The 17,206-nt window shown below is 36.5% G+C and overlaps 1 protein-coding gene across 1 annotated transcript in view; it reads left to right on the forward strand.

Annotated features, from left to right (window-relative positions):
- Positions 1-17,206, forward strand: part of adgrv1 (adhesion G protein-coupled receptor V1) — a 566,067-nt gene that overhangs the window by 149,361 nt on the left and 399,500 nt on the right. The window contains 6 exon segments of the mRNA XM_060841343.1: positions 8,055-8,185; positions 9,524-9,623; positions 11,749-11,928; positions 13,153-13,316; positions 15,507-15,602; positions 16,263-16,360. Of these exon segments, the coding sequence (XP_060697326.1) occupies positions 8,055-8,185; positions 9,524-9,623; positions 11,749-11,928; positions 13,153-13,316; positions 15,507-15,602; positions 16,263-16,360 (769 nt within the window).

The following is a 17,206-nucleotide window of genomic DNA, read 5'->3' on the forward strand; positions in this document are numbered from 1 at the left end:
CTAGATAAACTTTAATCAATGATCCCTAAAGGTTTAAAAATTGTCTTCACCAATATCTGAATTTCAGTAAAGCTCACAAATAACGTGTAAAATCTAAAAAAAACTCTCTCAGATAAACCTTAAAATGGCATTTGACTCACAGCAAAAAAGCATTCCAAAATTTGATTATTTATAATTTTAAAATGACGGGCAGCTGTATATAATCAACACCAATCAACAGGATATCTTTTGCTTCATTCCAGTTGGAGACTGAAAAATGAAGACTTACTAGTGTCTGTTTTGATTTACAGCATTTCAACAGGATGAAAGTATTTTCTTAAGGGCTAATCCATGCCATGTTTCTTTCTTGGATTCTAGTCCAGGGGTTATACCTTGTCCTGTCAGGAGATTATTATAAATCATGTTTGACAAGCTTAAATTGACTGCATATTTACGGTCCTTGAACATCGATACTTTACTGATTATGTACCGATTTATTGCTGCCCAAAATTCCATATGAACAGTATGTTGATATCACTAATGATTCTTAACATGATTTATAATATGTAGGAATGCTTATGAGCCATCTATATTCATCATTTTTCCATAAGAATTGTTAAAATGTTCCCACCCTGGCTAACTGTAAAAGAATGAAAATTGATTATTCAATTTGTAATCCAAAAAGTGAATGGATATTTGAACCAACACGACGCAGTCTTAATACTTATGTAAAAATGATGAAATTCTTACAGATGGCTCCTGATTTTAAAAATATACACTGTCTTCAGTTTAGCATTTTAAAGATATCATTTATCTGATTTATGCTGATATTTTTACAATGGGGTGTTTTTTGCATTAATATTTCAGTTTAGCTTGTCATTGCTGCAACTGAAGTAAAGGTCTGATTGACCAAATAAAAAAAAAAGCAGTTTTGGTTAAAGTGAATATAAATCTTGAGAATGCATTGGCTTTTAAATAATAGCAACTAAAATGTAAGTTGAAAGAGTTATTTTAGTTCACGGAGACCTTACAGGTTTCAGCTCTATCTGATTAGTCTCAAATAAGAGTACTGTAGCATGATAAAGGGTATTGTTGTTGTGACTGAACTAATAAACAAGTAGTCCAGAGTGTTGGCCTAATTATTCAGAAATCAGTAATTTGATTTGTTGAACTAATGATGGCTGCTGGGGAGAGATGCTAAAGATTAGTCTCTAAATCTGTGTTTGGCAGTATAAACAACCTTTATTCAGAGCTCTGTCACCACATTTGTGGGAAAGGCCAGAGACTGCTGTGAATCTGGCTTTCACGTGGGGCTCAGTAAGGTACAAGATAATTATACATACAGCATTACAGTGGTTACATTAGACATTAATTTCAGTACTTGTCACATCCCCGCTGACCTACACATCCAATTCTGTGAATGCACGATCAATGATGGACAACTTCATAGTCCACCTCAGGTTTCCTATGACTACATGATTTTTTACCAGACATCATTGTCATCAGAGCTGAAAATGTGTCGCTGGAAAAACTTAGCAGGTCTGGCAGCATTTTGAAGAGAAATCAAAGTTAACATTTCCTTAACTCTGATTTCTCTTCACAGATGCTGCTTCACCCGCTGAGATTAAAATGGATGCTAATTTATACCAATTGTTTCAGGAGCAGCTTCCCTTTTACCTGATTTGGAAAAGTCAAACAAATCCAGTCTGTCTAGGCAAAAGTGAGGACATGCAGATGGTGGAGATCAGGGTCAAGATTAGAGTGGTGCTGGAAAAGCACAGCAGGTCAGGCAGCATCTGAGGAGCAGGTGAATCAATGTTTTGAGCAGGAGCCTTAATGAAAGAGCACCACTCTAATCTTGACTCAAATCCAGTCTGTCTGTCTAGCAGCCTGCCTTTTACAGCTTCTTCTGTTGTACATGCTCTAAGATGGTTTAAAACAGAAATGTGATATTATTATTGTTCTTACTTTAAATACTTTTCATATAGCACCTATCCAAATCCCATCAATAGGCTTGAAATTCGAGTACTTTTACAGCTCCATCAAGTCATTAGAAAAAGCTTATTTGAATTCTTAAGACTGTTCATTAGGTTCAAAGTGGTGATTCTTAGTTCTCTCAAGGTCATAATGACCCTGTTTCACAATTATTTCTGCCCCACCTTGCTACATTATTTGTCTCTTGGTACTCTTACTAGATTATCTTATATCTACAAATTGTTCTAATCTTCCTGTGACGGAGAAGACGTCCCTGCAAGGATGTTGATCAAGACCAATCTTTGTTATTCTGGGATCATCCTTTTTCATTCATGCTAAACAACATACTTCAGGCAGTGTGATCCCAAACATCTCTTATCAGATTGCCTCTTACAGACATCTGCTGCTGTAAGTTGTACAGAACTTGCTGCATTTTAATTTGTAAGATTCTTTGTTCTATCTGTTACCTTCTACTTGTTATCTTCTTCTCAAAGCTACCGTTGTCCTAACTAATGATCTAACTTTAATTCTGATTCCAGCAAGCTAATTTAGTTACTACAGCCAAAAAGTTTTTCCACCTTAAAGATGCCAACTAAAAATCCATGGGCAGACATCTAGTGCCACCTCTGGCCAACAATGACCATTTAACAATGGGATTGATATAGTGAAGTGCTTTTGCCCGAAACGTTGATTTCACTGCACTTTGAATGCTGCCTGAACTGCTGTGCTCTTCCGGCACCACTAATCCAGAATCAGGTTTCCAGCATCTGCAGTCATTGTTTTTACCTCCTTGCCATAAAACCCCATCTATTTAATTAATATACTGTATGGAAGAAAATCTTATCCTCCTTACACAGTTTGGCATTTGAGACACCAAAACTACAGTCATATGATTGACTCTTAAAAGCCTTTTGAAATAGCCTAGCAAGTCATTTATTTGTCACCCATGCTTTTCAAGGACAATTAGAGATGGACAATATATGCTGACCTCATTCCTTGAGTGAATGAAATAAAAAAATGTCAATGGCAAGAACACAGAAACTAGGAGCAGGAATAGGCCATTCAACCCTTCAAGCTTGCTTCGCCATTTGTTACGATCATGGCCGATCGTGTACTTCCATGCCATACTCTTGCTTTCTCCCCGTATCCTTTAATCACTTTAATATCTAAAAATATATCAGTCTTTTCCTTGAATGTATCCAGTGACTTGGCCTTCACAGATCTGTGGTGGAGACTTCCACAGGTTCATTATCCTTTGAGTGAATCAATTTTTTCCTAACTTCAGTTTTAAATGGTCTACTCCATGTCCTGAGATTCTATGTCTTTATTCTAGATTACCCAAACCTATAAAAACATCCTCCCTGAATCTAGTCTGTCCAGGCCTGTTAGACAGAGCTTATACTATTCAATCAGATTGCCTCTCTTCCTTATAAATTATAGCGAATGCAGCCCCCACTGAACCAATCTCTCATCATAGGACAGTCCTATCATCCCTTCAGTTCTGAAGAAGGATCACTGAACCCGAAATATTAGCTCTGTTTATCTCCACAGATGCTGCCAGGCCTGCTGAGTTTTTCCAGCAATTTCTGTTTTTTTTAATTCGCTCATGGAATGTTTGGCATTTATTGTCATCCCTAATTGATTGAGGGCAGTTAAGAGTCAACCATATTTTTGTGGGTCAGGAGCCGCATGCAGGCCAGACTAGATAGGATGACAGATTTCCTTCCTTCAAGGACATCATTGAACCAGGTGGCTTTTTTCAACATTTGACAGTGGTTTTGTGGCCATTGTTAGATCCTTAATTCTAGATTCTTTATTATCTTGCAATGTCGGCCAACTTACCAATTATTATTTCTAATTGCTTACTTCCCCTCCCTGTGTACTTTTGTTAACTGGTGTACCAGTGTTACTGTTTTATGACCTTTAGAGAGCATCAGATCCATCAGTACATCCAGGAAATATTAATGGACTGCAGTTGTAAGGGGTCATGAATTGTAGGTGGAGCAATGTTGATTCAAGTCCGAATATATTTATAATTTGAAATTGGTGGTAATCTAGAAATGCCATGGATAGTTTTTAGATTTGATTATGCATGATTCAAATAAAAAAAAATTATTTCTTAGATTGGTGCAGTAGCTTTAGGTTAAGTCATAAAATGATGATAAATCTGAATTTTGTGGCAGCACAGGTGGTTCAGTGGTTAGCACTGCTGCCTCACAGTGCCAGGAACCCGTGTTCGATTCCAGACTTGGACCACTGTCTGTGTGGAGTTTGCACATTCTTCCTGTGTCTGCGTGGTTTCCTCCGGGTGTTCCAGTTTCCTCCCACAATCCAAGAATGTGCAGGTTAGGTGAATTGGCCATGCTAGATTGCCCATAGTGTTAGGTGTGCTGGTCAGGGATAAATGTAGGGGAATGGGTCTGGTGGGTTACTCTTCAAAGTGTCGGTGTGGACTTAGTGGGCCAAATGAACTGTTTCCACACTGTAGGTAAGCTAATTGATCAATTTTCAAAAATAAACTTACCCTAGGTAGGTGCATGCTTAAAATCTTATCTCATGATTTTCAGATATTACTGGGTAAATGCCTAACAACAGTGAAAAAGCAATTATTTTGTTAAGAACTGTGAGATGTTGAATAGGTTAAGACATGTATACGTAATAGTATTATTTGATTAAGAAAGAAATGAAAAACCTTTTTGTAACATATAAAATTATCATGTGAATTTTTAATATAAAATTTTATTTTCAAAGTATGTTTGGTGTAATGTGAATGTAGTTGTTAAATATGTGATTCAAGTAGTAATTTACTGGCTTGATGATCCATTAAGATTGCCTTTCAGAAATTGCAGTGCAATAGTTAGAAAATGATGTGCAAGTCTGGTGTATAATTCATGATTATGTATTTGAAGGGGAAGCTGTTAGGGGCACATGTTCCAGTTTCCAGGTGTTGGCTTGTAGAACTGTCATTCATTCAACTATATTTAAAAGCCAATGCAATAGTGTATGTACTGGGAAAACTGTTTGAAGAATGTCTGATGACCTCAATTCTTATCACAATGTGTTTCTGTGATCACTACAATGTAATTTCATCATTTTAGAAAATTGCATCATTTTAGAAAAATCTTTTGTTAAACTTAGTTTATAAAATTTAAACTTTGAAAACTTTAATTTATTTGAGCAGGATTATTGCAAATATTGAGACTAGTTTAAGCCTGCAACATTTTTAATCATTTTAATGTTTTTACATGTGTAAATGTTCACATTCTGTATGGTTAACACCAGTAACAATTTTGCTAATTTTTTGCGTATTTATTTTAGACTGAAATTGTTTTTCAGCATTTTAAAACATTTCTGAAATTGTAAGTTTTCCTTTTGTGATTTTTTTTGATTTGAAGAAGTATTTTCACTTGGAATAAACAACCATCCCATGTATTTTTTTTAGTTTAATAAATGGTTGCTCTTTTGTTTTATGATTACTTTGAATTTTTACATTTTTCTATGGATGTTGGACTGCAACTAAAGCCTTGTGGCATTTTTCTTACACTTTTGTGATTTTCAACCAATTTTTTAATGTATTTTTCAATATAGAATAGATATTTTTAACATTCTCATAACCCTTGCCTTGTGGATAAATGTAAATACTTTGCTGCATGTCTTTCATCTAACTGTATATTGTTAATGGACTTAGCATGCAATAACATAACACGATGATCTAGCTGGCACATGCAAGCATGAAAATTTGGCATTGTTAAATTCAACAAAAATATAGTGTAACACGAACACTGAGATGGACAGTTAGAACCATTTTGTGCTGTGTCATGTTCCAACTTTGCTGTAAAGTAAATTACTTGGCAGTAAAGGGGATTGCATGTTTCAATATATGACCATTGAGCTATTCTAAATTCATGGTCTTTAAAAAGTTAAGAAACTGCAATGTGTGAAAATATTCTATTGATAATAAATGTCAAAACAAAGTATTAGTTATTACTGATGAAATTATTTGCAACATGCAAAACCTTTGTGGCATTTCCTTCATGTGCATGTTTTGAGTTGTCCCTTTTTGCACTCCCAAGTATTTATGTACACAGAATATAGTACAATTTGGATAATTTAAAGCTGTCTACTTCTTCATTCATATGAGGTAAAGCTAATTCTCATATGTGAATATAATAAATAGCTGCTCAAATGATACATTCTAAACTTCCTGTTTTTGGTTGTACACTTTTTTAATTAGAAAATTACACCTTTATTTCTTCTGCCCCCCTCTTTGGTACTTTTGCTGCTCCAAATCATTTTTTAAAATTCTCGTTGTTCATTGTATCCACAAGCACCAGCTCGAGTGTCACACCAAATTATTGTTACTCCTTTCCACCCTCAGAATCTCTGTTGAATGATTGTCATCCTAATACTTTTAATATTTTAATAATTTTAATCTCTTTGTTCTGAATTCACGAGCCTCCTTCCTGAAAATCACTCTCCTGATATAAACCTTCCAAGCCACACTTGGAGATCACTTTATTGAGTTTTCAAAACGTCCTTCATTTAAAGAGATCAATTCAAAGCATCTTGAAATCACCCTCCAAGTAATTATTTGGAAACTTTTATAGCCACTATCTTCAACTATATCAGCTGTTATTACTGAAATTTTGTAAACAAAAATTGCAGTGCACAAGATGTGTGCCGCTAGGAAATTTCCTCATCTGTCTATTGCTCCCTCCGCTTAATCAGAGCATGAATTTAAGAAAGGGTTGTAACACTGCAATAATGAATCTCAATTTGTTCCCCATCAAACATGACTCTATACTGAAAATATGGAATAATGAATTTACCTGGTAATTTGCAGATGTAAGATTCAATAACTCTGGTCTCTGAATTACCAGAGTGGATGTATGACTGACGTGAGCATTAAAACCTATGGAAATCAGGATGCACTGATTTACCTGGGAATTGTCCAGGAATTCTGGGTTAGCGATTAAATCTAACTGGGCATTAGTCATGATGCTTCTGATGTAGAAAGCTGGATTATGACTTGCCATTTGATTGCTGACATGGTCACCCTCCTGATCTGGTTCAACTAACCCCAACCACCCACTGGTACCTTGCCTACTTACCACCTACTCATACACCCTAATTCTCATTCATTCACCCATAACCCACCTTCATATTTGCTAATCTTATAATCAAGTTTTTAAACTCTAGCCCTTCTCTCCCACTTTCTCAAACTCTGTCTGTCTCTCCCTCCACACACACATACACAAAAATATACACACACACTAATGTCGATTATAAGGAAAGAGTAGCAATTGTTGCCTCAAATGATCTGGGCTAAAGGTGGAACCTATAGCTAACTCAATCAAGTGAGATTCCTATGGCAGGAGGACTGGGGGGGTTGAGGGAATGCAGAGTTTGCCTGGTGATGAAGAGTAGTTCGTACCACGTAAGTGACATGTGCCTGTGCATAGGTCTGCTGCACATAAATGAATGGATATTATATTTACTTGGTTGTTACGTTATTGTTTAATTCGTGAACTTGTTAAGCTGATATCCTTACTAAATTGTAAATGTCTATTATGGCTTTCATTAATTACATTTAATAAAATGCCTTGACACAGAACTCTCCATATAAAGCATGTGGTACAGTGTTCGCATTTATAGAACTGATTTTCTTTAGCAATTAAAATTTAGAGCTAGATTTGTTTTCAGTTTTAATGTACAGAGTACAACTGAAAATTGTTTACACCAAGAAAGCAATAAGCTGAAAGAAAGTACTTTTAATTATCCACTTCTGTGCAATTGCTTTGTACTGCAAGACTGATTCTGGATTTGAACCGTTCCTCTTCATCATTGGTATTTGGGAAAAATAGCCTTTCTTAGTTGAGTTAAGGTTCGATTTCCAGCATTTGCCTATGAAGGCTGGACATTCTAGCATTGCAAGGTTACACAATTATTTATTAAGATATTTTTGTTTTTAACTTATATGTATGATTTTGCATGAAGTGTTTGGTTAATCAGCAAAATGAATGATACACGATTGTTAGACATACAACAACCACTTTAAAATGGGTTGATGATTCAATCTGACTTAATCTCCTAATTTGTAGGAGAAAGTTTGTTGCTGTGGATTGAACGGAGTTCACCTGGAAAGGGAAATGTAACTGTTGACTGGAACATCCATGGAAAACATGCCCAGGAAGATTTTTCAGAAATGAGTGGGACTCTTTCACTTTCTGATGTAAGTAATTAGAACAATCCCCTCAACTATTGTGCACCACCCTGCTCCCTTCTCCACATCAGTAATTGGCTGAATGGAGGATTGCTCCCTCACACCCTCTCCCTCTGCCCTACACACACTAACTCCACTCGCCTCCCTCCCTCTGCATCCCTCCTTTCCTTCCCAGCCTGCTTGGTCTCCACTCCTATTGTAATGTCTTGCTGGAAAAAAACATTTTTTGTTTTAGATTTCAAGACATTGGAGAAGGAACCTTAATTTTAAAGTATCTTGTCCCTCATTTCAGATATTTTTCATTCATTCATGGGATGTGGGTGTCACCGCTTAGGTGACCATTTATTGCACATCTCAAATTGTCCTTGAGAGTGTGGTAAAGATCTGTCTTCTTGATCAGCTTAAGTGCTTGGGATGTAGAAGCTTCCACAATGTTGTTGGAGACGGTGTTCCAGGATTCTGACCCTGTAACTGTGATGGAATGGTGATATAGATTGAAGTCAGAGTACATGCTTCTGCTGGTCTTGTCCTCCTTGGTGTAAGAGGTCATGGGTATGGAGGATGATGTTGGTGGAGCCTTAGTGAATTACTGCAATGCAACTTGTAGTTGCTGTCTCTATGTGTCAATGGTGGAGGAAATGAATGCTGAAGGACATGGATGGTATGCAAGTCAAGTGGGCTATTTTGTCCTGATTTATCCTCAAGGTTTCTGGGCTGTATTGGAACTTCACTCATGAAGTCAAGTGCCGAGTATTCCTTATACTCAGGACTTGTGCCTGGTAAAAGATGAACAGGCACTGGGAAGACAGGAGGTGAGCTACTCACCACAGGGTCCTTAGCCTCTGGTACGCTGTTGTCACCACAATATTTATATGCCTGCTCCAATTCAGTTCTGACCATTGAATATCACTTGTGTGACATAAATGTTGCCTGTCACTTATCAGCCCAAGCCTGCATACAGTCCAAATTTTGCTGTATTTGGACATAGACATTTTCTGAAGAGTCACAAATGGTGCTGAACATTGTGCATTTCAGCAAGCATCCTCACTTCTGACCTGATAATGGATGAAAGGTCATTAGTGAATCACTGATGATGGGTTTTGAGGAACCCCTGAGGAACTCTTTTTAGGGTTTGATTTATGACTGTTACATGTACCGAGATACAATGAAAAATACTGTTTTACTGCTATATAGACAAATCATACCTTACATATACCATTATACATTTACTGAAAGTATAATCTCTTCTAAGTCCTCCAGTGTAGTATTTGTCCTACTGGTGCCATGATTTTTGTATGCATTTCTTGTTTATTCTCTCTTTTCTAATTATATATGCAATCCTTTTAGGGTTTTCTCAATGCATCTTTTCTTGTCCACCTATTGGATGATATGATTCCTGAAGAAAAGGAGGAATACAGAATCATTTTATCAAATATCAGAACTCAAGGTAACCATTAAGTCCAGTAATTCATATGGCTGTTAAATAAGGATTGTGCATAAAAAATAAGATTCATCATTGCAAGGAGGATTATAAGGAACTTGACTAGGAGAGGATGAAGAAAACAGAAAGGAGCTCACTTTTGGCTGTTGAATCCTTAAATCGCTTGTTATTTAATCCACACGCTTTAAAACTCTTAGATTTCTGTTTCATTCAGTTTTGATGAAAGTTTGTTGACCTGAAACATTGATCTGTTCATTTTTACAAATGTTACATAGCTTACTGAGTCTTTCCAGCCCTTTTAAACTTTGATATCAGATTTGAAGCATCTACAGTATTTTGCCTTTGGATTATTGTGGCCTGAGGAGGTGGCCTGGTTTGACTTGTAGGGCAAATTGCATGTGCATCAAGACAGTTGGATCCAGACCCAATACTGTAGCTCTGGAGTGCTTCAATAACTGGCAGCCTGGTTAACCTCCAGGCTAAAGAAGTAGGTCTGCTTGAAGTCAGAAATATTGTGTGGAGGGGTAGTGGGAGTCAACTCAATGTTTCCTGTACGGTAGACGTTGCTGTTGCATTACAATGCTATTTTGAATCCTTGAAGCCGAGAGTAACTTATTTGCCAAAACAAATAGCTTATAGTGGCATAGGACAGGCTCAGCTATGTCCAAACCACAATGAGAAATCATCCATCCATTAATAATGCAAGATCCCAATTTTGATTTTGAACATGTTATCTGCAGCAAGGTAATGATAAAGCTTCTCTTTAGTATTGGTGCAGATTTCTGTCCTGTTATGGAATCTCTCCGATTTTCATTCCATTGAAAATCTTTGAGAGAAATTGAGTGTTTTTTGCAAGGACAGGTGTTATTCTGTATCTGATTGCTGCCCGATCGGCGATGGTGATGGTGAAAATTTAACTAATATTTATTAACCCCCTTGGCACACTCCTAAATTATTCTTTCCCAGAGTCTGAGAACTTGTTTGTAATTTGTTTCTGTTTTCCTTTCCTAAGTAGCCATCTATGTCCTTTACAACTTTTATTTTATGTAAAATGGCTTCAGTCAGGTGGTGCAGTTTATGTAAATCTCCAAACATTGAGTAGTTGCTTGATGAATTAAGTGATCTTTGTTATGGGTGTATGAATTGGGAACAGGAGTAGGTCACTTAGCCCCTCAAGCAGCCTCCTCCACTTAATAAGATAATTACTGACCTCATTACTGTACATTTCCATCCACTTGCCATTAACTTTCACTTCCTTCCTTATCAAGAATCTACAAAGTTATGCTTTAATAATATTCAAGAATTCTACTTTCACCACTTCTGAGGAAGACAGTTCCTAATAATTCATACCCTATTTTTTAAATGGTGACTGCTTAGGTTTTTAAACATAGTTCAAGATTTTTCCAAAAGGGGAAGCCTCCTATTCACATCCATCTGTCAAGTTACCTAACCTCCAGTGGATACAAGCCCAGCCTGTCCAACTTTTTCTCACAAGACAACTGTCACATGCTGGGTGCTAGTCAGGTTAACCATTTCTGAACTACTTCCAATGCATTTGAATTTACCTTAAATAAAGAGATCAGTACTGTACTCTAGTCTCCAGATGTGGTCTCCTAATGGCTTGCTAAATGAAGCATAACCTTGCTACTTGGAATAAATTATAACATTCTATTTGATCTCCTAATTACTTGCTGTACCAGCAAGCAACCATTTTGTAATGCATGCATTAGGACATTCAGAGCTTTACATCACTGAGCTCTGCAATCTCTCACCATTTATAGTACCCTTTATTTATTCTTCCTACCAAAATTGACTTTCATGGTTTCCTACATCATACTCCACTTACCAGGCTTCCTCACCTGACTTATCTAGATTGGTTTACAAAGTTTTTTTTATCTATCCTTGTGTCATCTTTGCTCCATTTTACTTGCTTTCATCTTACAGATGACACTCCCCACTCTCTAAACTGTGCCTGTGATTTGTCCGTGTAGGTTTTGTACTTGAGGTATGGTAATTTAACAATATATCTGGTGGGTCAGTGTGATTGCTGAATGATAATAAATTATATTTGCAATTAACTTGTATTTTCAATAAAGGAAGAACATTATCTCTTTTTATTCTTCTTTGGCAGGGGTTCCCTCAACAGGTGCAGCTATTATTGACGACCAAGGATACAAAGCTATTCTTATTGTGGAGGCCAGTGATGAGCCACATGGGATAGTGAAGTTTGCTCTGTCGTCTCAAACTGTTTCCATTGAAGAAGGAAATAAAACTATTCAGCTGTTTATCAGTAGGGAGTTTGGATCCTTAGGTAACAAAATGTTGATTAGATCAATGTTAAATTATGCAATTCAAGTGAATTAGAAATTAGAAGAGAGGCTTTAGCTTTGTTTTCTTGTTCTTAATTATGACGTGAATTAGCCAAATGTGTGATGATTGAGCTAAGCTACATAAACAAAGTCAAACTTTGTTACCAATTTACTTTTGTATTTGTTATAAGTGTCAGTATATTTTCAGTGTAATAACTATTAAACTCTTTGAACAGCCAAGTAACATTGCATTCAGTTAATATGCATTAGGAATCTGAAACATGATGAGGTAAAGGAAAAATAATGCCAAACTTTGACCTACTGTCATGAACCTGTCAGTAACCCAATTATAAATCTTGGGGAAGGATTATTTAATGATACTTACATTAGCATGCCAAAGCAAAAGCATTCACATCACCGAAGCAGCATTCCTTGTACTAGAATTATCCCACTCTCCTATAAAAGGGAATGGCTCTGGTATGTTATTTGGAAAGTTAAAGGATAACTTCAACTCTATGGACTATTTAAAAACAACTAACGTAAAATTGGTTTTTAAAACAATAATTCGGGGATATGGGCATTGTTGTTGGGCCAGCATTTATTGTCTATCCTTAGGTGCCTTTGAGACGGTGGTGGTGAACTGCTTTCTGAACTGTTGCAGTCATTTGGTGTCGGTAGAGTCACGATGCCGCTTGGAAGGGAGTTTCCACAATTTTGTCACAGCGACTGTGAAGGAATAGCCATACATTTCTTATCCTGAGTAACTCTCCCAATTTTCATTTGTATTCAAAGTAATAGAAGTGGAAGTTAGAGAAGATATATTACAAGTAATAAAACCAAATTAAGAATAGGCTTACAAATGCATCAGAAAGGGCAGGGCAACTGGACCATTGAGCTTATTCCATTTTGATCTGGTTTAGTCTTTTCAACCCTACCTTCCTGGTCTAGTTTAATCACACAATCTTCTGGGAGAGACCAAAAAAGGTAGATAAAACCTTGTGTCAATTTATGAAAAATAAATTCCTCACTGAAACCTGAAGGAAATGAATACAATTTTCACTTAAGTTCTGAATCCTTGATGCCAGTTACACATTATTGCATTAGAATATTCCTTGAAAAGAAATTAAAATTATAGTTGAATTCTTAATGTACATTTGAAATATACATGGCTGCTATGTTTTCTGTGCTGTTCATTGCTTTGAATTTTCATTTCTTTTATTATGAAGGCATGATTAACGTCACTTTTGAGACAGTTGAAGGATCCTTACAATCTCTGAACCTGATTGAAAAGTCACTGGCTGAGCCTGGACTTGATTTTCTGCCTGCTTCTGACTTTGTTATTATGGAGGAAGGGGAAGCCTCGACTGTAATAAACATCACTATTTTAGAGGTGAGTCAGAAATCCATCTGGAAAATGTAGCTTTGTGTTGTCTGATAATGTCATGTGACTAATTTAACTCTGTCATCTGTAACCTTAATAAGTGTTGAGCTACTGCAGAAGCTAATACAGTGACTCATGTACTAAAATGATTTGGCTATACCTTAAATAATAACTCAAGCACGTTGGAACATGTGGTATATTCTGCTCCTCATCACTTAATTAGATCAAGAATAATCTGCAGTAAACTTCATTCAGCCATCTTTGGTCTGTATCGTCTGATGTCCTTAGCTTTTTTGTTCTTTCTCTCTCTACCCATATTGCGTGCCTCTATAATTTTAAATATATCAACTGAATCATCACAAAATTTCTGTACCTGAGGGATGTCAAAATAAATTTATGAAACCTTTCTTCTACATAGAACCTTTTAAAACCTGACATAATTCTGATGAATCTGTGTTGCACTTTTTCTGAAATCAACGTACCATTTCTATGGGGAAGTGCTAGAATTGACCACATGTTGGTGCTTGACCAAACCTTTGTAGAATGAAGGATAACTTTACTCATTGTATCTAAATCTGAGTAACTCAGATCCCAATTCCTGAATGCTTGCCCACTATCTATAACAAATAAGTCTGGGGCGTCTTGAATATTCTTTGCTGCCTGAATGGATGCAGCATCAACAACATTCCAGAAGATTGACTCTATCCAAATTAAAGGTGTTGCATCTTAGCTATTCACTCCATTTGCAGATGGTGCACATGGACAGCAGTATGCACTGCCCACAAGGTGCACTGCAATTGCTTGCCAAGGCTCTTTGGTTGGCAATTTTCACATTTGCAAAGATTACCTCCTGGAACAAGGAGACCAATGAAATGTGTCGTACTGACATCATTTGTATGTATCCCTTTACCTTCCGTACCATCCTAACTTGGAACTATACAGCTGCTCCTTTACTGTCCCTGGGTAAAGTTCTTTGAAGTCCCTTCACAAAGATCCTGTGGGTGTATTTTTACCACTAAGACTGCAGCAGTTTAAGTTACCTACTCAGTGCCACCTTCCTAAGGGCATTTGTGGATAGTCCACTTGCCAACTTTGCTCACATCTCACTGACTGCCATTATTAAAGGGATGTGTAAATAGAAAAAAAATACAAGGAAAGTTATTTGTTTATCAAGTCAAACTTGCATTGCTATGATACAACATATATTAACCATGATTCACATTGACTGAGAAGCAAAACACCAAGACAAAACAAAGCTAAGGCCAATGTAGTGACAGGATTGGAGTTTACAAAAACACTGGCAAAATCCTCTGTGAACCCAAAGAGAAATTTAAAATGTTCCATGAGACAACAATAACTGGAACATATCTCCAAAAACCCTGTCTACCTTCTCTAGTTAAAAATCACACAACACCAGATTATAGTCCAGCAGGTTTAATTGGAAGTACACTAGCTTTCAGAGTGCTGCTCCTTTATCAGGTGCTCCGATAGCTAGTGTACTTCCAATTAAACCTGTTGGACTATAACCTGCTGTTGTGTGATTTTTAACTTTGTACACCCGAGTCCAACACTATCATCTCCAAATCATTCTTTCTCTATATTACGTAAATAACTTTTCCAACACACTTTTGAAATTTTTAGTGAATCTGCCTCAGGCAGTAAATTGTTCCATGGGTAATAACCTTATCAGAGCTCCTTCCTGCTGTGGGAAGCTGCATTTTTAAATTCTCTTTTAATTTTTTTGTGAGTCAGGGAAAAATGTGAATGTGTAGCTACATTATTCCTGTTCACTTCTAACCAGTGTGTTGCCTGTGAACACTGCAGCAAGACTTGTATCTTTTCTTCCATTCATTCATGAGGTGTGGGCTATCATTAATTGCCCATCTCTAAATACCTGGTGAAGGTGGTGGTAATCTGATATAATTGAGAAGACCTGTTTTTCCTTCTGATAACTTGCTTTTAGTCAAAGTCCATTTCATGGCCAATAATTTCCCTGTTCTGACATTTTGCCCTTTGTTATATATAATGAAACATCAAATTTAAGAAGCCATTCACCAAGATATTTTTCACAGCCATTTTATGATTTAATTTAAAAATTGAGAAGATTTTGAATATGTATTATGCAGTTTTGTGATGAATCTAACTTCAGACAAGATATATTGTTGCTTTTGCCTTTTATGTTAAAAATGCCTTTTGCAGGATGACATTCCTGAGTTGCAGGAGTTCTTCCTTGTGAATCTAACATCTGTTGAGCTCCTCTTACATGATCTGACCAGCTTCCCTCCTAGATTAGGTGTGTATTCTGTGTTTATATACCTACATACTTAATTGGTCATTAGGACAAAATTAAATTTTCCTGTCAAGCAGGATTTAAATGTGTATAAATGCTTTTGCTGTCCAGTGGTAGTTTTGGACAGTTTTCATCCTGTCATGAACTAGGTTTCACTTCTCTACTGTTTGCTAAATTAGTTCCTGTTTTTCTGTCACCAAATTGGTCCTACACTGATTTCATTTGATGAAAAGTCAACAACCTGAAATGTTAACTCTGTTTCTCTCTGCACAGGTGCTGCGAAACTTGTTGGGTATTTCTATAATTTTCTATTCTTTCTATATTCTATTGCTTCTCCTATTTATCTCGGATTTGATTTAAATCCATCTCTGCTTTTGGCCTGTTACTTTAGTTTCTTTCAAAGTGATTTGATTTTTTAAATGTACACCTTAATGGACGCCTTTGTCATCCCTTGATTTTCACCAATACATTATAAGATCTAACCCTGATTGTCCTTTCATATGCATTTAAGTTCATGTTCTGAATGCAACTTCCTGTTTCATTTTATCGACCATCTCGATGTAATGTTCTCTTTACCCAATTATGCCTGCTTTCTCTGTTTGTATTTTCAGCACCACCTTGTGCTTTTAGATTATGTAATTCAGTCATGCACTATGGTTTTAAAGGTTGGGTTTTAATTTCCAGATGCTGCAGGTCAAGTTTCCCAAATAACTATTGATGCAAATGATGGTATAAAAGGCATCATTCAGTGGCACCGCATTAAGTAAGAGTTTAATGAATAATATAAACATACATTACTAGTTAATAAAAGACTGTTTTGTTTTGTATTGATTTATGCATTGTTATTAAATTATATTAGTTTAATTTACTATTGCTAACTGTGAAGTTAATTCTGTACTAAGACCATAAGACATGGAAGCAGAATTCAGCCCATTGAATATGTTCAGCCATTCAATGAAATCATGGCTAATCTGATAACCCACAACTTCACTTTCTTGTTTCTTCCCCATTAACATTGATTCCTTACTATTTAAACATCTGTCTATCTCAGCCTTGAATACAGTTAACCCAAACTGGCCAGCCTCTGTGGTAAAGAATTCCACAGATTGACAACACCCTCTGAGAAGAAATTCCTCCTCTTCATCATTGTCTTAAATGTGCAATCCCCTTTGTTGTGATTATGTCCTCTGGTCCTAGACTTCCCGGCAAGGGGAGAAAGGCTTTCCATATCATAAAACTAGAACATATTCATCTCCCAAAATCACCTCCAACCACAGTAAAAGAGGAAATATTTCTACTGCAGTGGGTAACTGAATCACTTTGATTGACTCTTTTAAGGCCATAAGACAGTGAAGTTGAAGTAGCCTTTTCCACATAACCCCAGTTCCCTTACTGATTAATAATCTGTCTGTCTCAGCTTTGAATATACTTAATGACAAGCCTTCACAGTCCGCTATGGTAATGAATTCCATGGATACATAACTAATTGAGAGATTAAATTCCTCTTCATTTATCACATAACTGTGGGATCCCTTGTTCTTGGGTTATGCCGTCTGGTCCTAGACTCACCCACAAGGAGAAACAATCTTTCCACATGTATCCTTCCAAG

This window comes from Hemiscyllium ocellatum, chromosome 2 (assembly GCF_020745735.1).
Source record: "Hemiscyllium ocellatum isolate sHemOce1 chromosome 2, sHemOce1.pat.X.cur, whole genome shotgun sequence".
Taxonomy (NCBI): Eukaryota; Metazoa; Chordata; class Chondrichthyes; order Orectolobiformes; family Hemiscylliidae; genus Hemiscyllium; species Hemiscyllium ocellatum.